This window comes from Hypanus sabinus, chromosome 11 (genome assembly GCF_030144855.1).
Source record: "Hypanus sabinus isolate sHypSab1 chromosome 11, sHypSab1.hap1, whole genome shotgun sequence".
NCBI classification, from domain to species: domain Eukaryota; kingdom Metazoa; phylum Chordata; class Chondrichthyes; order Myliobatiformes; family Dasyatidae; genus Hypanus; species Hypanus sabinus.
Window position 1 is genome coordinate 108,085,085 of NC_082716.1, and position 27,071 is coordinate 108,112,155.

At 46.0% G+C, this 27,071-nt stretch overlaps 2 protein-coding genes across 2 annotated transcripts in view; both read right to left on the reverse strand.

The window, feature by feature from the left end:
• The window catches only part of LOC132402265 (cytochrome P450 2C38-like), a 265,261-nt gene that overhangs the window by 56,774 nt on the left and 181,416 nt on the right, over positions 1 to 27,071 (reverse strand). The gene's annotated exons all lie outside the window — the stretch shown is intronic.
• The window catches only part of LOC132402269 (cytochrome P450 2C15-like), a 78,060-nt gene that overhangs the window by 20,454 nt on the left and 30,535 nt on the right, over positions 1 to 27,071 (reverse strand). Inside the window, exons 4-6 of the mRNA XM_059985087.1 lie at positions 26,342 to 26,502; positions 8,565 to 8,741; positions 4,877 to 5,018 (exon numbers count right to left, since the gene is read on the reverse strand). Of these exons, the coding sequence (XP_059841070.1) occupies positions 4,877 to 5,018; positions 8,565 to 8,741; positions 26,342 to 26,502 (480 nt within the window). The remainder of the gene's footprint in view (positions 1 to 4,876; positions 5,019 to 8,564; positions 8,742 to 26,341; positions 26,503 to 27,071) is intronic.

The window sequence follows — 27,071 nt, forward strand, 5'->3', positions numbered from 1 at the left end:
TAGGGAGACAGATTCTGGAAAGGTGTAACAATGAGAGCTTCGTGGTGAGAAATTTAAATTTCCCAAGTATTAATTGGCATCTCCCTAGAGCAAGGGGATTAGATGGGGTGGATTTTGTTAGGTTTGCTCAGGAAGGTTTCCTGACACAATATGTAGATAAGCCTACAAGAGGAGAGGCTGTATTTGATCTGGTATTGGGAAATGAACCTGGTCAGGTTTCAGGTCTCTCAGTAGGAGAGCATTTTGGAGATAGTGATCACAATCAGCATTTAATTGGCATAAGGGGAAATATGTTCTCAGGGAAATATATGGCAGAAATGTGGCAAATATTCAGGGGATGTTTGCGTGGAGTTCTGCATAGGTACGTTCCAATAAGACGGAAAGAATGGCATGGTGCAGGAACCATGTTGTACAAAGGCTGTTGAAAACCTAGTCAAGAAGTAAAGAAAAGCTTATGAAAGATTCAAAAATCTAGGTAATGATAGAGATCTAGAAGATTATAGGGCTAGCAGGAAGGAGCTTAAGAATGAAATTAGGAGAGCCAGAAGGGGCCATAAGATGGCCTTGGCGAGCAGAATTAAAGAAAACGCCAAGGCATTCTATCAGTATGTGAAGAGCAAGAGGATAAGATGTGAGAGGACCAATCAAGTGTGACAGTGGAAAAGTGTGTATGGAACTGGAGGAGATAGCTGAGGTACTTAATGACTACTTTGCTTCAGTATTCACTGCAGAAAAGGATCTTGGAGATTGTAGGGATGACTTACAGTGGATTGAAAATCTCGAGCATATAGACATTAAGAAAGAGGATGTGCTGGAGCTTTTGGAAAGCATCAAGTTGGATAAGTCTCCAGGACCAGACGAGATGTACCCCAGGTTACTGTGGCAGGTGACGGAGGAGATTGCTGAGCATTTGGCAATGATCTTTGCATCATCAATGGGGACGGGAGAAGTTCCAGAGGTTTGGACGGTTGGAGATGTTGTTCCCTTACTCAAGAAAGGGAGTAGAGATAGCCCAGGAAATTATAGACCAGTGAGTCTTACTTCAGTAGTTGATATGTTGATGGAAAAGATCCTGAGAGGCAGGATCTATGAACATTTAGAGAGGCATGATGTGATTAGGAATAGTCAGCATAGCTTTGTCAAAGGCAGGTCGTGCCTTACGAGCCTGATTGAATTTTTTGAGGATGTGACTAAACACATTGATGAAGGTAGAGCAGTAGATGTAGTGTATATGGATTTCAGCAAGGCATTTGATAAGGTACCCTATGCAAGGCTTATTGAGAAAGTAATAAGGCATGGGATCCAAGGGGACCTTGCTTTGTCGATCCAAAATTAGCTTGCCCACAGAAGGCAAAGAGTGGTTCTAAGTGGGTCATATTCTGCATGGAGGCTGGTGACCAGTGGCATGCCTTTGGGATCTGTTCTGGGACCTCTTCCCTTCATGATTTTTATAAATGACCTGGATGAGGAAATGGAGCGATGAGTTAGTAAATTTGCTGATGACACAAAGATTGGGGGTGTTGTGGATAGTGTGGAGAGTTGTCAGGGGTTACAACGGGATATCAATAGGATGCCGAACTGACCTCAGAAGTGGCAGATGGAGTTCAACCCAGATAAGTGTGAGGTGGTTCATTTTGGTAGGTCAAATATGATGGCAGGATATAGTATTAATGGTCAGACTCTTGGCAGTGTAGAGGATCAGAGGGATCTTGGGGGCTGAGTTCATAGGACACACAAAGCTGCTGTTCAGCTTGGCTCTGTGGTTAAGAAGGCATACGGTGCATTGGCCTTCATCAATTGTTGGATTGAGTTTAAGAGCCAAGAGATAATGTTACAGCTATATAAGACCCTGGTCAGACCCGACTTGGAATACTGTGCTCAGTTCTGGTCACCTCACTTACAGGAAGGATGTGGAAAATATAGAAAGGGTGTAGAAGAGATGTACAAAGTTGTTTCCTGGATTGGGGAGCATGCCTTATGAGAATAGGTTGAGGGAACTTGGCCTTTTCTCCTTGGAGCGACGGAGGATGAGAGGTGACTTGATAGAGATGTATAAGATGATGAGAGGCATTGATCGTACAGATGGTCAAAGGCTTTTTCCCAGGGCTGAAAAAGCTATCACGAGAGGGCACAATTTTAAGGTGCTTGGCAGTAGGTACAGAGAAGGTGTCATAAGAACAGAAGAGATAGGAACAGGAGTAGGCCAATCGGCCCCTCAAGCCTGCTCCACCATTCAACAAGATCATGGCTGATCCAATCTTCACTCCAGTTTTCACCGAATCCCACAAGGCAACAGTGCCAACCAACAGGGCACCATGCCGCCCATTTTATTTTATTATTCATCCCGCCCAAACCCATGAGATCGCCCGGGGAAAAAAAAAACAATTTGCCAATTGAGGAGAAAAAATCTGGAAAATTCCTCTCCGACCCATCCAGGCTATTGAAAACTGGTCCAGGAGATCACATGGCTGATCTGAACCTAGCCTCATCTCCACTTACCTGCTCGCTCACCGTATCCCCTAATGCTATTTTTAATCCAGGAAAATGTCTATCTCCGTTTTGAATTTATTGAGTGTAGTAGCTTCCACAGCTCTCTGGGGCAGTAAATTCCACAGCCCCACTACCCTCTGAGTGAAGAAATTTCTCCTCATCTCAGTCCTGGAACGGCATCCCCTTATTTTAAGATTATGTCCCCTAGTCCTAGATTCACCCATCATTGGGAACATTCTCCCCGCATCCACCCAATCAAGCCCCTTCACAATCTTATATGTTTCAATAAGATCGCCTCTCATTCTTCGGAACTCCAATGAGTAGAGTCCCAGTCTACTCAACCTCTCATCATACATCAACCCACCCATCCCCGGAATTAACCTAGTGAACCTTCTCTGCACTGCCTCAAGAGCCAGTATGTCCTTTCTTAAATATGGACACCAGAACTGCACGTAGTACTCCAGGTGTGGTTTCACCAATACCCGGTCCAACTGCAGTAAGACCTCCCTGTCCTTATACTCCATCCCCCTAGCAATAAAAGCCAGCATTCCATTGGCCTTCTTGACCACCTGCTGCACTTGCATACTAACTTTTTGTGTTTCCTGCACCAGGATCCCCAGATCCCTTTGCACAGAAGCACTTTCCAGTTTCTCTCCATTTAGATAATAACTTGCTCTATTATTTTTCCTGCCAAAGTGCAAGACCTCACACTTGTCAGTATTATATTTCATCTGCCAAGTGTCTGCCCAATCACTCAGCCTATCTATGTCCCCCTGCAGGGTTTCAATGTCCGCACTCATTACACTCCCTCCCATCTTTGTGTCATCAGCAAACTTCGATATGTTGCACTTAGTCCCTTTCTCCAAATCATTAATATAGATTGTAAAGAGTTGGGGTTCCAACACCGACCCCTGCAGAACACCACTAGTCACCAACTGCCAGTCTGAGAATAAACCATTCTCAGGGGTAAGTTGTTTTTTTTTTAATTATGCAGAGAGTACTGAGTGCTTGGAATGGGTTCCCAGCTCTGGTGGTGGAGGTGGGTATGAGAGGGTCTTTTAAGAGACTCCTGGATAGGTACATAGAGCTTAGAAAAACAGAGGGCTGTGGGTAACCCTGGGTAATTTCTAAGGTTCGGCACAGCTTTGTGGGCTGAAGGGCCTGCATTGTGCTGTAGTTTATCTGTTTTTTTTCTCTATGTTCTATGCTTTTTTTCTAATAAACATCTATATGGAACACTGTCATTCATCATCAGAGACCACCACCCAGGACATGTTCTCTTCTCACTACTCCTGATAAACCTGATTCTAATTGTGATTCTGTATATGGTGATAATAAAATCTACTTTGAACTTTGATTTTGACACTGTTGTGTAATTGATATACACCTCACAATTTCTATAGATATACCATGGAGACCATTCTAACTGGCTGTATTGCCATCTGGTACGGGGTGTGGGTACTGCACAGGATTGAAGTAAGCTGCCGAGAGATGTAAACTCAGTCAGCTTCATCATGGCACTTGCCTCTGTAGTAGCTAAAATATCTTCAAACAGTGGTGCCTTAGAAAGGTGGCATCCATCATTAAGGACCTCTATTATCCAGGACATGCTCTTTTCTCATTGCTACCATCAGAGAGGAGGTACAGGAGCCTAAAGGCACACACTCAATGATTCAGGAACAGCTTCTTCCCCTCTGCCATCCGATTTCTGAATGGACACTGAATTCATGAACATGACCTCAGTACTTTGTTTGCATTACTTATTTAATTTAACTATTTAATATCTATTTACAGTAATTCAGTTTTTCTTTATTATGTATTGCATTGTACTGCTACTGCAAAGTTAACAGATTTCACAATAAATGCTGGTGATATTAAACCTGATTCTGAATTGACGATAAGCTCTTTTATGATCAGCTGAAGATTTTAATGGACTGAAGGTCTGGGCTATATAGTTTATTTGGTTGTATTTTTTCTGATATTCTATATGGGCTTGTTGTTTTTTATATGCGAGGACTGGGCCTCAAGCTGCAGTTTCACCTGGGGACGGGGGTGGTTGCTTTGGGGCCAGTGCACTCCTCCAGGGACGGTGTGGTGCAGTGTCCAGGCTGGAGCCGGCTCCCCCCACCGTGTTTGCTCACAGGAGACGGGCTCCATTGAAATCAACTGGAGATTGATGGAGTGAGTTTTTGATTATTTTATTGTGTGATTATGATACCATTTGTGCTTGCTACCTTGTGAGTGCTTTGTGCTGTGTGTGACCATTGGTACTGTGTTTTGCACTTTGACCCCGGAGTAATGCTCTTTCACTTGGCTGTATTCATGAATATTCATGTATGGTTGGGTGATAATTAAACGAATAGATTTGAATTGAATTAAAGCTTACCTTGAACTTCTGGATACTTTGCCAGGATTTGAAGAGCCCAGCACAGGGTTGTACTGGTTGTTTCAGTTCCAGCCATAAATAAGTCCTGTGTCGTCACCAGCAAGTTTTTATGAAAAAACTCGGAGTTAAGCTCATCTTTCTCCTGACCCAAAGCAAGCAAAAATTCACACATTTTAAACAAAAGGGATTATGCAGATGCAGGAAATTGTGAGACACACACACACACACACACACACACACACTCGAACTCAGCATCTATGGGGGTTAGTGCGCAGTTGACGTTGTTTCAACCTGAGATCCTTCATCAAGGCTGAAAAGGAAGAGGGGGGGAGGGAGGGGAAGGAGTACATTTTAACAGTCTTCAGACGATTTTCAACTTTAATTCAATTCATGCCTTCCTGGCACATATATTTTTTTAATTTATTAAGATTCATCGCAGAATCGGTCCTTCTGGTCCTTCAAGCTGCGCCGACCTGCAATGCCTTATCACGGGACAATTTACAATGGCCTCTGAACCTACAAAGCAGAACACCTTTGAACTGTGGGAGGAAACCAGAGCACCCAGAGGAAACGCACTGTCATGGTCCGGATCAGTTTCCCTTTTAATTTATCTAGGTTGTGTTATGATCTGGACCTTTGACTCCTTGTTCCCCTTTAATTCCCTGTTTCCCGTGTCCCTCGAGCTTGCTGATTAAGGTGACTTACTCTCGGCCGAACCGGGAGTTTATAAGCCCCCGGCTTCAGCCGTTTGGGGCAAGAGTGTTATGGAGCATTAGCAAAATCACCGTAGCTACCGGCAGCCAAAGTCATCCAGCCACAGCCAACTAAGTTTCTTGCCAGAGCACGCCAAGACTCCTCCCGCAGCAAGTGCCAGCAATTCGCCTTCCCTTGCCAGAGTGGGTCCGGGCAAGGTTAACCCGCCAGGGTGAGTTAAGAGTTCCCGTAGCTTGGAACAAACTTGGGTCCAGTGATAGTACCGTCTGTTGTCTTGTCGTCGTGTATCCAGTGCAGTAGGCAGGCAGTTTGCCGCTACTCGAATGGGCTCAGTGATTCATGTCCTGCGTCTGAGTCTGTCCCTTGAAGAAGAGTCCCGACTCTATGCCTGGTGTCTTAAGGCGGAGACCCGGCTCAGTGTTTCATGTCCTGTGTTTGAGTATCAAGTCCTGGCCCTGGTTACAAGTCCAAAGTATCAAGTGCTGGCTGTGGTGATCCAAGTCCCCAAGTCCAGGCCGTGGTGTTCCGTCTCCAACTCCTAGTCGTGGTGTTCCTCGTCTCCAAGTCCTGGCCGCAGTGTTCCAAGTCTCCAAGTCCTGGCCGCAGTGTTCCAAGTCTCCAAGTCCTGGTCATGGTGTTCCTCGTCTCCAAGTCCTGGCCATGGTGTTCCTCGTCTCCAACTCCTAGTCGTGGTGTTCCTCGTCTCCAAGTCCTGGCCGCAGTGTTCCAAGTCTCCAAGTCCTGGTCATGGTGTTCCTCGTCTCCAAGTCCTGGCCGCAGTGTTCCAAGTCTCCAACTCCTAGCCGTGGTGTTCCAAGTCCAAAGTATCAAGTCCTGGCCGTGGTGTTCCTCGTCTCCAAGTCCTGGCCGCAGTGTTCCAAGTCTCCAAGTCCTGGTCATGGTGTTCCTCGTCTCCAAGTCCTGGCCGTGGTGTTCCAAGTCTCCAACTCCTAGCCGAGGTGTTCCTCGTTTCCAAGTCCTGGCTGTGGCGTTCCAAGTCTCCAAGCCCAAGGTTTGTGTTCCTTGAAGTCTCCAAGTCCAAGGTCTGGGTTCTGAGTCCTGGCTCTGATCCCCGATCTCCAAGTCCTGGCCCCCCAGACCCTGAGTCCCAGCCTAGTCCCGGGCCTGATCCCTTGTCCACTATGCCTATTCCCATCTCCTCTTTGCTCTCCTTGATTTCCCTGTTCTATCCTTGCATCATGGTTCTCCTCGTAAAGAGTAATAAACTCTATTTTAGTTAATCTTACATAAACGTGTTTGTGTCCTGCATTTGGGTCCTCCTACAGCACCATTGCCCCCCACAGTGTGACACCCACAGAGTCATGGGGATAACTTCCTGACAGGCAGTGGTGGGAATTGAACCTGGGTCACCTGTCCCGTGAAGCGTTGTGCTAACCACTATGCCGAGGTGTTACCCTAATGCTACTGTGCTCTATACTAGACAAACGTTTGCAATACCAGTTCCCAAAGAAACAGAAAATCATGGAAGCTTTCAGGAGGCTCAACTGCATCCGTGCCAAAGGACAGTTGAGACAAAATGCCAGATTCTTTTTTTAAAGGCACTGAGATCTTAAGGCATTTTCATTTCTTAGTTTAAGCAGTTGTATAGTTTTCATCGAAAAGATAACCTTTTTTTGGGTGGCACAGTAGTGTAATGCTTCAGAGTACAGGTAACCCGGGTTCAATTCCAGCCGCTGCCTGGAAGGAGTTTGTACGTTATCACTGTGACCATGTTGAAAGCACTGCATGCTAAGGTTTCCTCCATCCCAAAGATTAGGGGATTCATTGGTCATTGTAAATTGTCCCAGTTGGGCTAGAAATAAACTGGTGGATTGTTGGGTGGTGCCTACTGTTGTTGTATTTCAAACAATCAATAATTAAATAATTATGGGAGGTACGGTTTAAGGGTTGGCACAACATTGTGGGCCGAAGGGCCTATACTGTGCTGTACTATTCTATGTTCTATGTTCTATGTAAATTAATATCTATGACCTCTCTGGCAAATTAACAGAGCAGAACAAAAAGGGATATGGAATTAATGCAGGTAAGTGGGATTAGTATAGACAGGCACGATGGTCAACATTGATGTAGTGGGCTGAAGGGTCTGTTCCTGTGTTTTTCAACTCTGATCTAATTTACCAATTAAGAAAAATTGGGTGCCATGGTAGCGTAGTGGTTACTGTGATGCTATTAAGGACGTTCCAAAGTTTGGAGTTCAATTCCAATGTTGCCTGCAAGGAGTTTGTACATTCTCCTCGTGACTGTATGGGTTTCCTCCGGGTGCTCTGGTTTCTCCCAACAGCCCAAAGGTCAATTGGTCAATAAAAATCATTCTCTGATTAGGTTACGGTTGAGCAACATATGGGGGTCAACAAAGTACAGTGTCCACACCAAGGTGAAGTTGTACCAGAGCTGTGTTGTGTGGGTCAGAGTGATGCTGTTTGAGAGAGAGTGACCTTGTCATTCCACACCATGACCTTCTGGAAGATCCTCTTTATTTTCTGGCCAAGAAAGATCTCCAACCACACCCTACTCCTTCAGTGTCACCAAGAGGACATGGTCACCATCATCATGAGGAAATGTTGGACATGGGTTGGACACATGATGGGAAGATTTGACAATGCCATCATCAAGACAGCACTTCATTGCACCCCTGAAGGGTGGAGGGAAAACAATTTGTTGCCGTACTGTAGATGCAGAAATGATGACCCTTAACCACATCTGGGGCACAATAGAGCAGATGGCCAAGGACAGGCAGAGATGGAGGACCTTCATTGCTGCCCTAAGCACCAGCGGTGTAATGGGCAGTAAGTAACTAAACTGAATAAATAGATGGGCTGCTGGTTGGTGCAGCTCTCTGGGCCTGAAGGGCCTGTTCTGCGCCATGTCTCTAAGGTAAAATAAAAAAGTTATTATCTTCAGTGTAGGGTAGTGGGAAATCCCACAGGTTATGTGGGAAACTTGCTGCTGTTACCTCATCCATCTTCGTGAGGAAGCAGTCGATGTAATCCCTGGGGGAGTCTTTCTGGATAGTCTCTTTGTGACTTTGAATAGTTTTGGCCAGAAAATTTCTCAAGTTTGTGATATTTTGGGAGATCGTTCGGTGAGGTCCAGGCAGGAAATCCATGATCCTCGGGAAGGCGTTGTACAACTGCGAAACAAACACATCATTTTCACTGACATGGTGCTGTACTGGATACCTAATGCTCAGTTGAAAAAGTTCAAAGTTCAGAGGATATTTATTATCGAAGTATGGGTGCAGAATGTGTCAAGAAACTCAATATCACATAAATAAAGGAGCTGGTTGTGGATTACAGGAGGAATGGAGTCGGGCTAACCCCTATTGACATCAATGGATCTGGGGTTGAGAGGGTGAACAGCCTCAAGTTCCTCGGCATCCACATCACCGAGGACCTCACCTGGTCTGTACACACCAGCTGTGTGGTGAAAAAGGCACAACAGCACCTCTTTCATCTCAGGTGGTTGAGGAAGTTTGGTATCGGGCCCCCAAATCCTAAGAACTTTCTACATTGGCACAATTGAGAGCATCCTGACTGACTGCATCACTGCCTGGTATGGGAACTGTACTTCCGTTAACACAGGACTTTGCAGAGAGTGGTGCGGACAGCCCAACACATCTGTAGTTGTGAACTTCCCATGAGTCAGGACATTTACAAGGACAGGTGTATAAAAAGGGCCCGTAGGATCGCTGGGCTCCCAGCCATCCCAACCACAGTCTATTCCAGCTGCTACCATCCGGGAAGCGGTACTGCAACGTAAAAGCCAGGACCAACAGGCTCCGGGACAGCTTCTTCCACCAGACCATCAGACTGATTAACTCACGCTGACTTGAGTGTCATATTACATTGGTTGTTCTATTTATTATAAATTATTATGATTGCACATTTAGATGGAGATGAAACGTAAAGATTTTTACTCCTCAATGTATGTGAAGGATGTAAGAAATAAAGTCAGTTCATTTCAATTCATTCAATCCAATCCACAAACTGCATTGATTAAACCTTATCCAAGACCCAAGACTCCAGCACAATCCTCCGGCAGCATCAACTAAGAAGGTGAGAGAAAGTCTTTTTAAAAGAAGGGACCTTCCTTCGGGAGCAGCAAGTGAAATGTGGTGGGGGGGGGGAGAGAGACCATCACACACAGACACCTTCCTCTGGCAGCTGTGAGTGAGAGGCTGCTAGGTGGCCCATCTTCTGCTCTTGCCTCAATGATTTCAACCTTCCTTGAATCCTCAAATGGCGAGATCAGTGAGAAATTGAGTCAATTATGGGCTCGCGTCCCATCTCCAGGCTTCTTGGCCTTGAGGCACAAGCTGTGCTCGAAACATCACTGTGCAACCTTAGAACGCAAAGTGCTAGATTGCTCAATTGGCCCAAAAACACACACCGTAGTGTAGATCACAGGCTCCAACAGCAGAAGAAACACATTTGAAAGAAAAAGAAGAGGTAAAGGAAGCAGGTTAGAGGTGAGACATTAGCTTTGTCACATTTACATCAGAACATATCGTGGCATTATTATCTTCATCTTGAACCCATCACTCCTACTGGAACAAAGGCCCCCAACAGTATCCTGCCAGAGTTCTCTGTCCTGGGCCAGCCGTTCAAGTTATCCCCAGGTATAGCCCATCTTCTTCCTCTCTCAGTTTCTGTAGCTCTGTGATTTTTATGAGATGGGTTACGAGCGCCATTCCCACCCTCCTCCTTTTAGGATCATCCAAGGCAGAGTTGGTGTAATTATGTTTGCATTATTATTAACCATTATTATTAACCATTATTATTAACCATTATTATTAAACATTATTATTAACCATATGGTGCTGTTAGCAATTTTTCAGGCTCAAATGTCATTCAACCATACATGAATATCACTAAATGAAACCCCATTACTCTGTGGCCAAGGTGCAAAACACAGTACTGACAGTCACACACAGCAAAGCCACATACAGCACATGTAAAATAGCAAGCACATAAAATAAGAACAAACAAGGGTTGTATACAGTGACAGATATGTACTTTGATAATAAGTTTACTTTGAACTTTGATTAAATTAGCTTCATTTGTCACACATACATCGAACCATACAGTGAAATAAGTTGTTTGTGTCAGTGATGAACACAGTCCTAGGATGTGCTGGGGCAGCCCGCGAGTGTCACAATGTTTCTGATGCCAACTAAGCATGTCCACAACTCACTAATCCTAAACTCTACACCTTTGGAATGTGGGAGGAATCCGGAGCACTCAGAGGGAAACCACACAGTAACAGGGAGAACGTACAAACTCCTTACAGGCAGCAGTGGGTATTGAACCCAGGTTACTGGCGCTGTGAAGCACTATGCTAATGATTATGCTACCACAATAGATGAATGTATATCATGGTTTATTAGAAATATATCACCTATTGGTCTGGATCTTAAACACCCTGCCACTGTCTATAAGGAGTTTGTACGTTCTCCCTGGGTTTTCTTGCATTAGGACTGGAGCCCCACTGTAGCTAGGACACATCTTTCTGCAGGCAAGGGTGAAGACTAGTAACCCTCACGGCCAATGACTGAGGTTGATGAACCCGAGGATGAGGGTGGGTTACGCACCAGCTCAGCGTGTCCTGGAGGGTTGTCGGTCTGTGCAAGTTCAGAGTTTGAGGCCTAGAGGTCAAAGTCCTGCAAATGGGAAATCCTGGGGTCAATACCCAGAGGTCAAAGTTGGAGGTCAAATCCAGCAATCAGTCCCTGGGTCAGTATGCCCGGTAGTCAGATGTCCGACATCAGTGAGTCCACACAAGGGACTAGAGGTTGTGGAGGCCTAATATCTGCAAGTCCGAGAGTCCAGGGCCAAGGACTGCGGGTCGGAGGCCGACCTGAGGCTGGAGACCTGCTTGTGAGAGTGGGTGGGAGGGTGGAAAAGTGGCTGGCATGTTGTGCTGTTCTGCTGAAGCCTGCGGGCATGATATGCTGGGACCGGAGAGTTGGTGAAAACTGCAGGCTTTCCCAGCACATCCTTATGTTGTGTAGTCTTTAACACAAATGACGCATTTCACTGTATGTTTCAGTGCACAGGTGATAAACAGACTCCATTTTGCAGCGCATGAAGTGAGACGCGCTTTATAACGGCTCCACTTTTTTATATATTTTACATCCCGCTGACAGATTCCTGTCAAGTCTGAAGATTTATTACTTTTGCTGAAGGATTTATGATTTAACTACGATGGCCGGAAGTCGATCTGGTATTGAATTGAGAAGCGGCAAGACTTTTCCTAAAACGGAACAAACTGAACAAATCAAGAAATCAGAGGAACCTGTTACTTTAGCAGGAATTTTCTCTTCAAAACAAGATAAGAAGTCTGAATTTGGATCGCTTAACACTAGAAACTGATAAGCTCACGGATACTAATCGGAAGCTTGAAAAATCCATCTTTACAATCCAAGAATCTCTGAAGAATCTGGCCTTTCAATTTCAGACACTCAAGCAGACTACTCAGCGAATTGAGAACAAACACGAACAATTCAGGCAAACAATCAATGAACAAGAACTGAAGATCTCATCTATGGAAAAGAAAATCAATGAAATTACCTCGGAACTACCAAAAACAAAGAAAAAAATGATTAATTTAGACAGCAGAGCACTTCGGAGGAACTTACGTATATTAGGTTTGCCTGAAAATACTGTAACTAGTGATCTGTTAAAGTTCTTCTCAGATATGCTGTACTCACTTTTTAGTGAGACTCTTGAATTGAGCCCTTTACTCAACAGAGTCCACAGAATTCCAGGGTTTTGGCGCACATCTGAATTATACCCCCAGCCAATTGTACTTTGCTTGCATTACTAGGTTTGAATGATGTTTTTCTATCCTTTCGCTTGTCTCAATATTAAGATAGCTTTTGGTTTGATATATATATATATTCACCTATTTTTGGTACGACTTGTAAGTTTTGTTTGAAAGAAAGGTCTTCAGTTGTAATATTATCTACTTGGATTTATTCTTTTCTGAATACGTGATTAATATACTTCAGATGAATTTAAGATGGCCGTCACCAGTTATGTTTTTATTATTGTTAAACATAATATTGTGGCGCCCCATTTCCTAGCGTATCCGAACCGACTCACAATTAGATAGCCTACGGGGGTTTGCGAGCACAGAGCTTTGGAGCTTCTACGCCATGGGGGGCCGGTTGACAGAGGCTTAAAAGTGAGGCTGAAGTTTTCGAATAAAGTTTTTTCCTTCGACTGCAGTTACCGTCTCCGTGTCATAATTTTAGCGCTGCGTGTAGCACACCACTACAATTGGTGACCCCGACGATCCGAACGATTTTTGGACCAGAAATGACCGACGCCGCCTCTGTTCATGCGGTTTCGTTGAAACTGCCGGGTTTCTGGACACAGCGACCGAACCTATGGTTCAGCAAGCCGAAGCCCAATTCCACGTTCACCAGATCACCTCAGAAGACACCCGCTACTACTACGTGGTGAGCTCCCTCGACCAGGACACAGCGGCCCAGGTCGCGGAGTTCGTACAGTCGCCCCCGGCAGACGGCAAGTACACGGAACTCAAAGCCCTGCTCTTCAGGACTTTCGGACTCTCACGGCGTGAGTGGGCTGCCCGTTTACTGCACCTGGATGGCTTGGGCGACAGACCTCCATCGGCTTTAATGAATGAGATGTTGTCTCTCGCCGACGGACACACACCCTGCCTAATGTTTGAGCAGGCATTCCTGGAGCAGCTGCCCGAGGACATACGCCTGCTGCTGTCCGACGCGGATTTCAGTGACCCCCGGAAGGTGGCAGCCCGGGCGGACTTGCTGTGGAACGCCAAGAAGGTGAGCGGGGCGTCCATCGCACAGATCTCCCAGCCACGCTCCCGGCAGCAAACCAGTCCAGGCCCAGCCGCAGAGCCCGCCAACCCCCGGCCCAATGAACACTGGTGCTTCTACCACCAGCGGTGGGGCGCAGAAGCCCGCCGTTGTCACCCGCCCTGCAAGTTCCCGGGAAACGCCAGGGCCAGCCGCCGCTGATGGCTACAGCGGCTGGCCATCAGGATAGCCTCCTGTATGTGTGGGACAGAAGGTCGGGACGCCGGTTTTTGGTCGATACTGGGGCTGAGATCAGCGTTTTACCTCCGACGAGTTACGACACCCGCAACGGAGAACCGGGTCCCCCCCTGAGGGCTGTGAATGGCAGCACCGTAAGGACCTATGGCATCCGCCAGGTGCAGCTACTGTTCGGCTCCAGCCGGTTCACGTGGGACTTCACACTGGCCGCCGTAGCCCAACCGCTTCTGGGTGCGGATTTTCTGCGGGCTCACAGCCTGCTGGTCGACCTGCCCAGGAAGAGACTGGTACACGCCGAGACCTTTCAGACGTTCTCCCTGGGTGCAGCCCAGTTGCCGGCCCCTCACCTCGGCTCCATCACGCTGTCCAACAATGACTTCACCAGGGTCCTGGCGGAGTTCCCATCGGTTCTGGCACCGCAGTTCACAGCAGCCATGCCCAGGCACGGCGTACAGCACCACATCCCGACCCAGGGACCACCCCTCCATGCCCGTGCTCGGCGGCTTCCCCCGGACAAGCTCCGACTGGCGAAGGAGGAGTTCCAGAGGATGGAGGAATTGGGGATCATCCGGCGGTCCGACAGCCCATGGGCTTCCCCCCTGCACATGGTGCCCAAAGCGACGGGGGGCTGGAGACCGTCTGAACGAGGCTCCCACACCGGACCGCTTCCCTGTGCCGCACATTCAGGACTTTGCGGCAAACCTGCACGGCGCACGGATCTTCTCCAAGGTAGATCTCGTCCGGGGATACCATCAAATCCCGATGCATCCTGACGACGTCCCCAAAACGGCTCTCATCACCCCGTTTGGCCTTTTCGAGTTCCTCCGCATGCCGTTCGGCCTGAAGAATGCCGCACAGACGTTCCAGCGGTTAATGGACGCGGTGGGACGGGACCTGGACTTCGCGTTCATCTATTTGGATGACATCCTCATAGCCAGCGGCAGTCGTCAGGAGCATCTGTCCCACCTCCGTCAACTCTGCGCCCGACTGAGTGAGTACGGTCTTACAATCAACCCCGCCAAATGCCAGTTCGGACTCGATACCATTGACTTCCTGGGCCACAGAATTACTAAAGACGGGACAACCCCTCTGCCCGCTAAGGTAGATGCGGTCCACCACTTCCCCCGACCCACCACGATCAAAGGCCTTCAGGAATTCGTAGGTATGGTCAATTTCTACCACCGTTTCCTCCCTTCAGCTGCCCGGATCATGCGCCCCCTGTTCGCCCTGATGTCGGGTCCGAGCAAGGACATTACCTGGGACGAGGAGTCCGCCGCCGCTTTCGTTCAAACGAAGGAAGCTTTGGCGAACGCCGCAATGCTAGTACATCCCAGAATGGACGCCCCTACCGCCCTCACAGTGGACGCATCTAACACGGCAGTCGGTGGGGTGCTGGAGCAACTCATCGCAGGTCGCTGGCAGCCCCTGGCGTTTTTCAGCAAACACCTGCGGCCACCCGAGCTCAAGTACAGTGCTTTCGACCGGGAACTGTTGGCGCTCTACCTGGCAATCCGGCATTTCAGGTACTTCCTAGAAGGTCGGCCCTTCACCGCGTTCACGGACCACAAACTGCTTACCTTTGCGTTTACGAAAGCATCCGACCCCTGGTCGTCCCGCCAGCAACGCCACCTGTCCTACATCTCTGAATACACGACGGATGTCCGGCACGTCTCGGGTAAGGACAATGTCGTGGCGGATGCGCTCTCTCGCCCTACCGTTCATGCCCTTTCCCAAGGGGTAGACTTTGAGGCGCTGGCAGAGGCACAGCAGGCAGATGAGGAGATTCCGAGTTACAGAACCGCAGTCTCCGGTTTGCAGCTCCAGGACCTCCCCGTGGGCCCGGGTGAGAGGACCCTACTCTGTGACGTCGCCACCGGCCAGCCCCATCCGGTCGTCCCGACAGCCTGGCGGCGCCGCGTTTTCGACTCCATTCATAACTTGGCGCATCCCTCCATCCGGCAATTGTCCGGATGGTTTCCAGCAGGTTCGTTTGGCACGGACTTCGCAAACAGGTCAGTGAATGGGCCAAAACGTGCATGCACTGCCAGACGGCCAAGGTGCAGCGGCACAGCAAAGCCCCACCGCAGCAGTTCCATCCCGCCCACCGGCGTTTCGACCACATTCATGTGGATATCGTGGGCCCCCTGCCAGTGTCGCAAGGAGCGCGGCACCTCCTGACTATCGTGGACCGGTTCACAAGATGGCCAGAGGCGGTCCCGCTCACCGACACCACCTCCGAATCTTGAGCCCGAGCCCTGATCGTCACCTAGATATCTCGCTTTGGTGTACCAGCCCACATTACCTCCGACAGAGGCGCCCAGTTCACCTCCAGCCTGTGGTCAGCTACGGCCAGCCTTTTGGGGACTCAGCTGCACCACACCACTGCCTACCACCCACAGTCGAACGGGCTAGTGGAGCGTTTCCACCGTCACCTGAAGTCGACCCTCATGGCCCGCCTGGGAGGAGCCAACTGGGCGGACGAGCTTCCCTGGGTCCTACTCGGCATCCGCACAGCGCCCAAGGACAACCTGCACGCCTCGTCGGCCGAGTTGGTATACGGCGCGTCCCTGGTCGTCCCCGGGGAGTTCCTACCAGCCCCAAGGGGGCAAGAGGAAGATCCCGCAGCAGTCCTGGGCAGACTACGCGAGAAGCTCGGTAACCTGGCCCCCATACCCACTTCACAGCATGGGCGGCACCCGACCTGCGTACCCAAAGACCTTCAGAACTGTAAGTTTGTGTTTGTACGAAGGGGCGGGCATCGGCCACCGCTGCAGTGGCCATACGAGGGGCCGTTTATGGTGCTCCGGAACAACGGGTCCACGTTCGTGCTGGACGTTGGGGGGAAAGAGGAGGTTTTCACGGTGGACCGCCTCAAGCCGGCCCATGTGGACCTGGCGCAACCGGCCGAGTTTCCGGCGCCTCGGCGCAGAGGCCGACCTCCCAAGCAGGTTCTGGCCCAGGCTGTGGACATTGGGGGGTGTATTGCCGGTTCTGGGGGGGGGGTTATGTGGCGCCCCATTTCCTAGCGTATCCGAACCGACTCACAATTAGATAGCCTACAGGGGTTTGCGAACACAGAGCTTTGGAGCCTCTACGCCATGGGGGGCCGGTTGACAGAGGCTTAAAACTGAGGCTGAAGTTTTCGAATAAAGTTTTTTCCTTCGACTGCAGTTACCGACTCCGTGTCGTAATTTTAGCGCTGCGTGTAGCACACCGCTACAATATTACAGTATTTGAAATTTGTTTATATCTCATTTTTTTTAATATGGCTGCATAATGGAGGACAGGGTTAAAGGTCATTAGTTTAGCATGCAATCATTCTGTTGGTTGCTTTTTTTCAGGCTTTGGGGAAGGGAGGGTTATTAGAATGGGCTTTTTTTTCCTCGATTGGGCAGTTCCATTGATGGATATTTTCTCTCAAATCTGTTGTCACTTCTGGTCAAATCTGTTCCTTTTGGGTTAATGTGCTCTGGCACAATAGTTTTCTTTATAAAACTTTAAATTAGATCTTAAATATAGATGTTAATAAAATTAATATAATCTCTTGGATTTTGAACAGCATGAATCATCCTATTAAGCATTAAAAAATTCTTAAGAAATTAAAAACACTTAATGCAGATATTATTTTTGTGCAAGAAACTCATGTATGGAGACAGGATGAAGATCGCGTTTTCAAATTCCGGAAAGGCCCTTTATATCATTCTTTATCGACTAGTAAAGTTAGAATGGTATCTATTTTTTATAGCTTTGGTGTGCGTATACGCACCTAATTCAACAGTCCTGAATTTTTTAAGAAGCTTTTTTCTGAGCTACCGAATCTAAATGAATGCAAGTTGATCATGGGCGGTGACTTTAACTGTTGTCTGAACCCGGTGATTGACAGGTCATCAACCAATCTGTCGCCTCCTGATAAAGCGGCGGCCTGTATTAATTCTTTTCTATTAGAATATGGACTGGTTGATATCTGGAGATATAAACACCCTAATGACAAAGATTTTTCTTTTTTTTCCACACGTTCATCATAAATACTCAAGAATTGATTACTTTTTTCTAGGTACACGCTTGCTACACTCTGTTGTTGAGTGTGCGTATGACGTCATTGCGCAGTCAGATCACGCGTCTATGAAATTAACCCTGAAGCTCTCTGGTAGTTTTTTGAAAATGTCACAGTGGAGATTGAATCCAGCCCTTGTTTGTTTTATTCAGGAACAAAGTTCTATATTTTTCAAACTGAATACAACTGAAAGAATGTCAAATTTGGTTATATGGGATATGATGGTGTGGCGACCCACTTTCCAGCGCACTCGAACCGGCTCACAAAATGGCGTGCGCTGGCAGATAGGCCAGCCCCAAACAGGGCGCCAGGCTTTCTTCACCAGCAAGGGGAAAAGCCCGCACTTGGGAAGGGACTAGGAATTTGCACCCCCTACAGCATTCCCACCCAGGGAGGGCGGAAACAGGGAGGCTTAAAAGCAAGGCTGCGGTTTAAATAAATCTTTTATGCAACTGCAACTCACTATCTGCATGTCGTTATTCCAGCGCTGTGTGTAGCACACCGCTACAATTGGTGACCCCGACAGCCCAAGCGATGTTTGGACCGAAGATGAAGGACGTCGCATCTGTTCATGCAGTTTCGTTAAAACTGCCAAGCTTCTGGATGCTGCGACCTCACCTGTGGTTCCAACAAGCGGAAGCCCAATCCCACATTCAGCAGATAACCTCGGATTCCACACATTACTACTACGTCCTGAGCTCCCTCGACCAGAAGACAGCCGCCCAGCTTGAGGAGTTCATACAGCCGCTCCTGGAGGACGGCATTCAAAGCCCTGCTCATAAGGACTTTTGGACTCTCACAACGTGAGCGAGCTGCCCGCTTACTGCACCTGGATGGTTTAGGAGACAGGCCGCCATCGGCATTAATGAATGAGATGCTGGCCCTGGCTGAAGGACACAAGCCCTGCCTCACGTTTGGGCAGGCGTTCCTAGAGCAACTGCCCGAGGGCATACGCCTGTTGATGTCTGACGCGGATTTCAGCGACCCCCAGAAGGTGGCGGCCCAGGTAGATGTGCTCTGGAAAGCCAAGAAGGACAGTGGGGCGTCCATCACCCAGATCACCAAGCCATGTGCCCAACAGTAGACCAGACCAAGCCCAGCAGCAGAGCCTACAAAACCCAGAGGCATGAGTGTGGAGGCCAACGAACAATGGTGCTTCTACCACCAGCGGTGGGGCACAGAAGCCCGCCAGTGTAGCCCACCCTGCAACTTCCCGGGAAACACCAGGGCCAGCTGCCACTGATGGCTATGGCCGCTGGCCATCAGGATATCCTCCTGTATGTCTGGGACAAACAGTCAGGACGCCACTTTTTGGTCGACACCAGAGCCTACATCAGCGTCTTACCTTCGATGAGTTATGACACCCGCAACAGAGAACTGGGACCTACCCTGAGGGATGCAAATGCACACAATACAGACCTATGGCACCAGTATGGTGCAGCTACAGTTCGGCTCCAGCCGGTTCACGTGGGACTTCACACTGGCCGCCGTGGCAACCCCTCTGCCCACCAAGGTAGACGCGGTCCGCCACTTCCCCCGACCCAACACACTCAACGGCCTGCAGGAATTCGTGGGTATGGTGAATTTCTACCACCGCTTCCTCCCTTCAGCAGCCCAAGTCATGCGCCCCCTGTTCACCCTGATGTCGGGTAAGGGCAAGGACGTTACCTGGGACGAAGAGGCCGCAGCCGCTTTTGTTAAAACCAAAGAAGCCTTGGCAAATGCCATGATGCTAGTGCACCCCAGAATGGACGTCCCTACCGCCCTCACAGTGGATGCATCCAACACAACAGTTGGTGGAGTGCTGGAACAACTCATCGAGGGTTGCTGCCAACCCTGTTGTTCTTCAGCAAACACATATGACCACCCAAACTCAAATACAGTGCTTTCGACCGGGAGCTGTTGGCACTGTACCTGGCAATCCGGCATTTCAGGTACTTCCTAGAAGGTAGGCCCTTCACCGCGTTCATGGACCACAAACCACTTACCTTTGTGTTCACGAAGGTGTCCAATCCCTGGTTGTCCCGCCAGCAGCGACATCTGTCCTACATCTCCAAATACACGATGGACATCTGGCATGTCTCGGGAAAGGACAACGTCATGGCAGACGCACTATACAGACCTACCATCCAGGCTCTGTCCCGGGGGTGGACTATGCAGCGCTGGCGGAGGCGCAGCAGGCAGACGATGAGATCCCCAGTTACAGAACTGCAGTCTCTGGTTTGCAGCTCCATGACTTCCCTGTAGACCCAGGTGAGAGGACCCTACTGTGTGACACAGCTACCAGCCAACCTCGCCCCTGGCGGCGGCGAGTTTTCGACTCCATTCACAACTTAGCGCACTCCTCCATCAGGACAACCGTCTGGATGGTCTCCAACAGGTTTGTTCGGCACGGACTCCTCAAGCAGGTCAGTGAATGGGCCAAAACGTGCATGCAGTGCCAAACAGCCAAGGTGTAGTAGCACACCAAAGCCCTGCCACAGCAGTTCCGCCCCACCTGCCGCAGTTTCGACCACATTCATGTGGATATCATGGGGCCCATGCCAGTGTCATGAGGAGCCCGGCACCTCCTAACTATCATTCACAAGATGGCCAGAGGCAGTCCCGCTCACCGACACCACCTCCAAATCCTGCGCACGAGCACTGATTGCAACCTGGGTATCTCACTTTGGTGTACTGGCCCACATTACCTCCAACAGAGGCGCCCAGTTCACCTCCAGCCTGTGGTCTGCTATGGCCAGCCTTTTGGGGACACAGCTACACCACACAACTGCCTACCACCCACAAACGAACTGGCTAGTGGAGCGTTTCCACCGTCAGCTGGGCGCTCTCATGGCCCGCCTGAGAGGACCTAACTGGGCGGATGAACTTCCCTGGGTTCTGCTCAGAATCCACATGGCGCCCAGAGAGGATCTGCACACCTCGTCAGTTGAGTTGGTGTACGGCGTACCCCTGGTCGTCCTGGGAGAGTTATACCAGCCCCAAGGGGGCAAGAGGAAGAACCCACAGCAGTCCTGGTCAGACTATGTGAGAGGCTCGGTAACCTGGCCCCATACCCACTTGAAATCATGGACAGAGCCCGACCTGCGTACCCAAAGACCTGCAGCACTGTAAGTTTGTTTTTGTCTGGCGGGGCGGACATTGGGCACCGCTACAGCGGCCCTACGAGGGGCCGTTTAAGGTGATCAGGAACAACGGGTCCACGTTCATGATGGACATCGAGGGGAAAGAAGAGGTTTTCACAGTGGACTGACTCAAACAGGCCCACGTGGCGCAGCCGGTCAGAGCTCAAGCACCGCGGTGCAGAGGCAAACGTCCCAAACAGAGGCTGAGTCAGACTGTGGACATTGGGGGGGGGGTGTATCGCTGGTTCCAGGGTGGGGGGGGGGGTTATGTGGCGACCCACTTACCAGCGCACTTGAACCAGCTCACAAAATGGCACGTGCCGGCAGAGAGGCCAGCCCCAAACAGGGCGCCAGGCCTTCTTCACCAGCAAGGGGAAAAGCCCGCGCCTGGGAAGGGACTGTGAATATGTGCCTCCTACAGCATTCCCGCCCGGGGACGGCGGAAACGGGAAGGCTTAAAAGCAAGGCCACGAAGTTTGAATAAATCTTTTACGCGACTGCAACTCACCGTCTGCATGTCATTATTCCAGTGCTGTGTGCAGCACACAGCTACAATGGAATCCTTTCTTAGGGGACAGATAATTTCATATTTAACAGCTTTAAGAAAGAAAACTAAAGCTCAACTGTAAGTGCTTACTAATAAAATTAGAAAGATAGATAAAGTGTATTCAGTTAAACCTGCTGATGATCTATATTTGGAAAGGGTTGAACTTCAATCACAATATGATTTGCTTCTGACATTTCCCATTGAACAGCAAATTTTTAAATCTAAAAGTTTATTTTATATACATGGGGTTAAGTCAGGTAAACTCTCGGCTGGTCAGTTACATGGTTAGAAGACAGATTTTGAAAATACGCAGAACAAATAGAACTGAAACATTAGACCCTTATGAAATTAATAAGATATTTATGAATTTCTATTCCAATCTTTATAAATCTGAATTATCTGACAATACTTTTATTATGAATAGATTTTTACATAAATTAAATATACCTAAAATTTCGACTCAAGATATTAATACACTAGATGCACCTATTAAACAAGAGGAAATAGCTAAAGCTATATCCTCTATGCAATTCGGGAAAGCCCCGGGACCAGATGGATATACAGTGGAATTTTATAAGACCCTCTGAAATGCTTATACCACATCTTTGTCAAATTTTCACAGATTCTATATCCTCTGAGAATCTTCTGAAAACTTTTTATGAGGCATTAAATTCATTGATTCCTAAAAAAGGAAAAGATGTATCTGAATGTGCATCCCATAGACCTATCTCTTTACTGAAAGTGGAATTTAAAATTCTCTAAGATTTTAGCAAATAGACTTGAGAATATTTTGCCTAGTGTTATCTAAAATGATCAAACTGGATTTATTAAAAATAGGTATTCACATTTTCATATTCAAAGATTGTTCAATATTATTTATTCCCCCCAGTTAAAGAATCTGAATGTATTGTGCCTCTGGATGCAGAGAAATATTTTGATAGGGTAGAATGGCCTTATTTGTTTCAAGTTTTGAAGAGGTTTATTTTCAGTCCGGGATTTATTTCTTGAATCAAGCCCCGGTGACTGAGGTTATAACTAATAATCAAAGATCTCCTTATTTTAGATTATACAGAGGAACCAGTCAGGGTTGTCCTCTCAGTCCTTTATTATTTAATTTGGTTTTAGAACCACTTGCTATTGCTCTTAGGGATTCTAATTCTGTTCAGGGTATTAAGAGAGGGGAAAAACTACATAAGGTTTCATTATATGCAGATGATTTATTAGTTTACATTTCAAACCCCAGGAAATCTCTCCTATCCATATTTACTGAATTTAGTATTTTCTCTGGATACAAACTAAACTTACATAAAAGTGAATTATTTCCCATTAATAATTACTCATTATTATGATCAAATACCCTTTAATATTGCTAAAAATTATTTTATCTTGGTATTAAAATTTCTAGAAATTTTAACTCTTATATAAGTATGATTTCCTTCCACTAATTGAATATACACAACAAATGTTTTCCAAACAGTTGCCTATGATGCTATCATTAATTGGTCGAATAAATGCTATAAAAATGGTAATTTGACACAGGGTCATATTACATCTTATGAAAATGTTGACTAAATGGTCTCCATAACTTTTCAAATTTAATAGAAGTCTCAAAAGTACCACTTCTAATTTTTTCTAAATTTAAACATAACATAGTTTGAGAGAACCAATTAAATACAGTGGGAGGATCAATTTCTTTCCAATTCAACAATATAGATCTTCTAGCCATCAGAGTTAGAAATGCAATCATTCGACGGGCTGAAGAAGATAAATGCAGTGAATCTAACATTGGTAAACCAAAAATTGCGGTAATAGGATGAGGTTGTAAATCAATATTCAAAACCGCAGAAATAATATCAAAAATATCTTTCCAATATTTCTCCAAAAATGAACAAGACCAAAACATGTGAGTTAAAGACGCAATTTCAGAATGACATCTATCACAAATAGGACTTATATGAGAGTTAAAATGAGCTAATTTATCCTTGTGCCAAGTTCATTTGATTTCCCAGCTTTCAGCTTATGTATTTTGAGAGGACCAGAAGTGACGGCATTGATGAATACTTATTTTTGTGAGATATTATAAACAGCCCGCTTTTTTTTCCTTCTCTTTTGTTTTTTTTCTTTTATATTACTTATTAGTTATAGTTATTAGATTAGATTAGCTAGTTCTGCATTATATAAATTTTTTTTTGTTTTTTTCTTTCTTTTTTCTGTTTTTTTATATTATACATTATGAAATATTTAGATTTACTATGTCCATACATATATCTTATGGCTTATGTCTTGGTAAACTCATTTATATTGTAACTATTATGTATGTTTTTTTTTCATATGTAATGGAGTGTGTATGTTGGTAATTTCTTTATCATTATATCATCTGTATTCTGTCCATATAACTAATATTAATAAAAAGATTTAGAAAGATATAAAAATGGTAATTTGAGATAACAGTAGGCAAAGCATTCTCAGATCAATTAGATAAAATCTTAGAGAAAATTTTAAAATCCACATTCAGAAAGGAGATAGGTCTATAGGATGCACATTCAGATAGATCTTTTCCTTTTTTAGGAATCAATGAAATTAATGCCTCAAAAAGTTTTCAGCAGATTCCCAGAGGATATAGAATCAGTGGAAGTTTGACAAAGATGTGGTATAAGCATTTAATTGAAGGTCTTATAAAATTCCACTGTATATCCATCTGGTCCTGGGGCTTTCCCTAGTTTTCTTTGGCTTCCTTACTGGGAGCTCCTCTTCCTGTTTTGTTCTCTGGGATAGGTAGACAAGGTCTTAGTTCCATTGTTAAACATACACTAAAACTTTGGTTTCAATTTCATAGATGTTTTGATTTAAATAACTTTGTTCTCTCTAGTAATATCCATTTTAACTTTTTCTTTAAACCATCAATTTTGGATAAGACTATTTTAACATGGAAAACTAAGGGAATAAAAACTTTATTAGATTTTTTAGAGAACTGTTTAATGTCTTTTTCGCAGCTAGAGGATAAATATGATATATATAATGCACATTTTTTAGATACTTACAAGTTAGGAATTTTTACGTAATTTTTTTTACTGAAGATACATGCTATTTTTCAGCTTAAACCATTTCAGAAAGGACTGGTAGCCATTATATATAAACAGTTAATGAATTCACGTATGATGCCTAATGATAAGGTTAAACATGCTTGGGAAATGGAACTTTCAGATGATCAATGGAATAAAATTATTATTTAGTTAATAATTCATCTATCTGAGCACGTCACTCCCTAATTCAATTCAAGATAGTACACATGGTGCATATGTCAAAAGATAAACTAGCACAAATTTTTTTCAAATATAAATCCTACCTGTGATAGATGAGGTGGGTACCCTAACACATATGTTTTGGTCCTGTACAAAGTTAAATAATTTTTGGAGAGATGTTTTTAGAACATTATCAAAAGTCATAGCTGTGGACTTACAACCTAATTCACTTACAGCAATCTTTGGGATTATTCCTGCTTCTGCTCAACATGTGATAGCCTTTTCAACTATTGGCCAGGAGAGCCATTTTGTTACACTGGAAAGATTCTAATCCACCCACTGTTTTTTTTTTTTGGCTCTCTTCCATTATGTCTTGTTTAAGCTTGGAGAAAATTAGAAGTCAGACATTCAATACATCTTTTAAATTTGAGCAAACCTGGTGACCTTTTATTCAATATTTTCATATGATCTAATTTTTTTCAATTTTTTTTGGTAAAATAGTTTTTTTATATACAAACTGTATATTTTTAGAATATATTTTTTTCTCTCTCTGTGCAGATTCAGATCTGACCAGAAGGGTGCTTTCTCTTTTTTTCCTGTAATCGTATCCTCAAATGGGCTGCCCAGTCTTCTCTCTTTATTTTTGGTTTTCGGTTAGTTTAGTGGAGTTTGTTTTTTTTTCTCTTAATTATAAAAATTTACAGTCTTTTTTTTGCATTATTTGCCAAGGGGAGTTGTGGTTCTTTGTTTATATATAATAGTTCAAGATAACATTTACGTGACTTTGACAGTATATATCCCTTTCGTTGTTTTGTACGTTTATTGCATTATGTATTTGATATAACTTCTCCTCGGATTTGTATCTATTCATTTTTGAATGAATAAAAAAGATTGAAAATGAAATGAAAAATGATAAACAAATTAATCTGAATCTTCGATGAGCATTTTCACAGTCGGCAGGCTGAGAGACGGGTAGACTTGTGCATTGTTACAAACATTAAGATATTCTGGGAGCAACAATATGGAAATAGCCATCCAAAACTAGATCTGAAGACAAAACTACAAAAATACTGCATTACATTACAAAGTATATTGCAAAAATATTACATTGGTGAGACCATTGTAAATTGGGGGACTGCTTCGCTGAGCACCTCCGGTCCATCTGCCAAAAGTGAAACTTCCTGATGGCCAAATATTTAAATTCCTGTTCTTTCTGACACACTGGTTCATGGTGACCTCTTGTGCCAAGAAGAGACCATCTCATGGTGGAGGAGCAACACCTGATGTTCTGTCTGGGTAGCCTCCAAACTGATGGCATGAATATCAATTTCTCATTCCGATAAGACGTTTTTACTCTCCATTGCCCCATCCCCTCTTCTATTCTCCACCCTGGCCTCTTACTTCTCCTCACCTGCCCATCATCTCCCTGTTCCCCTCTCTCTTCCCCTTCTCCTGTGGTTCAGTGCCAGCCCTGAAGAAGGGTCTTGGCCCAAAGTATCAACTCTTTATTCATTTCCATAGTTGCTGCCTGACCTACTGAGTTCCTCCACTGTTTTGTGTGTGTTGTTTAATATTAAATGCACTCCCTCTATCTTGATGATAATTAATGTGGATCCTGAATCTCTCAGTTTCACTGACACATTGACCACCTGAGTCTACAATGAAAATATGTTTGCTCTTAACTTCAGTAACTCATAATCCACTGTAAAGAGACATACCTGTATCGAAGGGCTACTCAAACTGCCGATAATCTCTGCAATCAGCTCCATCAGCCAGAAAAGTTGTTTATCTTCATAATCAAATCGTTTTCCAAAGGTGATGGAACAGATGATGTTTGACGTTGCACCTCGCAGGAGAAAGTTTGGGATGAAAGGTTCACCTGGTCGAATTAAAGAGGCCATTTAGAAAATCATAGGGCATTAAAATGAAATTTTGGGGCAGGTCTAAATGCTTTTTGGACATTAAACACAAGAGATTCTGCAGATCCTGAAAATCCAGAGCAACACACACAAAATGCTAGAGGAGCTCAGCAGGTGAGGCAGCAGCTATGCAAATCAATAATCAGTCGAGATTTTGGGTCAAAAGCCCTTCATCAGGACTGGAAAGGAAGAGGGAAAAGCCAGAATAAGGAGCTGTGGGGAGGGGAAGGAGGACAAGCTGGAAGGTGATAGGTGAAGCCAGCTGGGTGGGGGGTGGGGGGTTTGAAATAAGAACCAAGCACTGGCAAGGAAATAATCTGTAAGGGGAGGAGTGGACCACAGGAGAAAGAGAAGGAGGGGGGCACCAGGGAGAGGTGAGAGGCAAGTTAAAGGGAGAATAACCTTCGACACCTTCTTATTCTTGCATCTCCCCCTTCCTTTCCAGTCCAGATGTGAGGTCTCAGCCAGAAATGCCAACTGGTTATTCTTCTCTGTAGATGTTGCCACACCTGCCGAGTTCCTCCAGCAT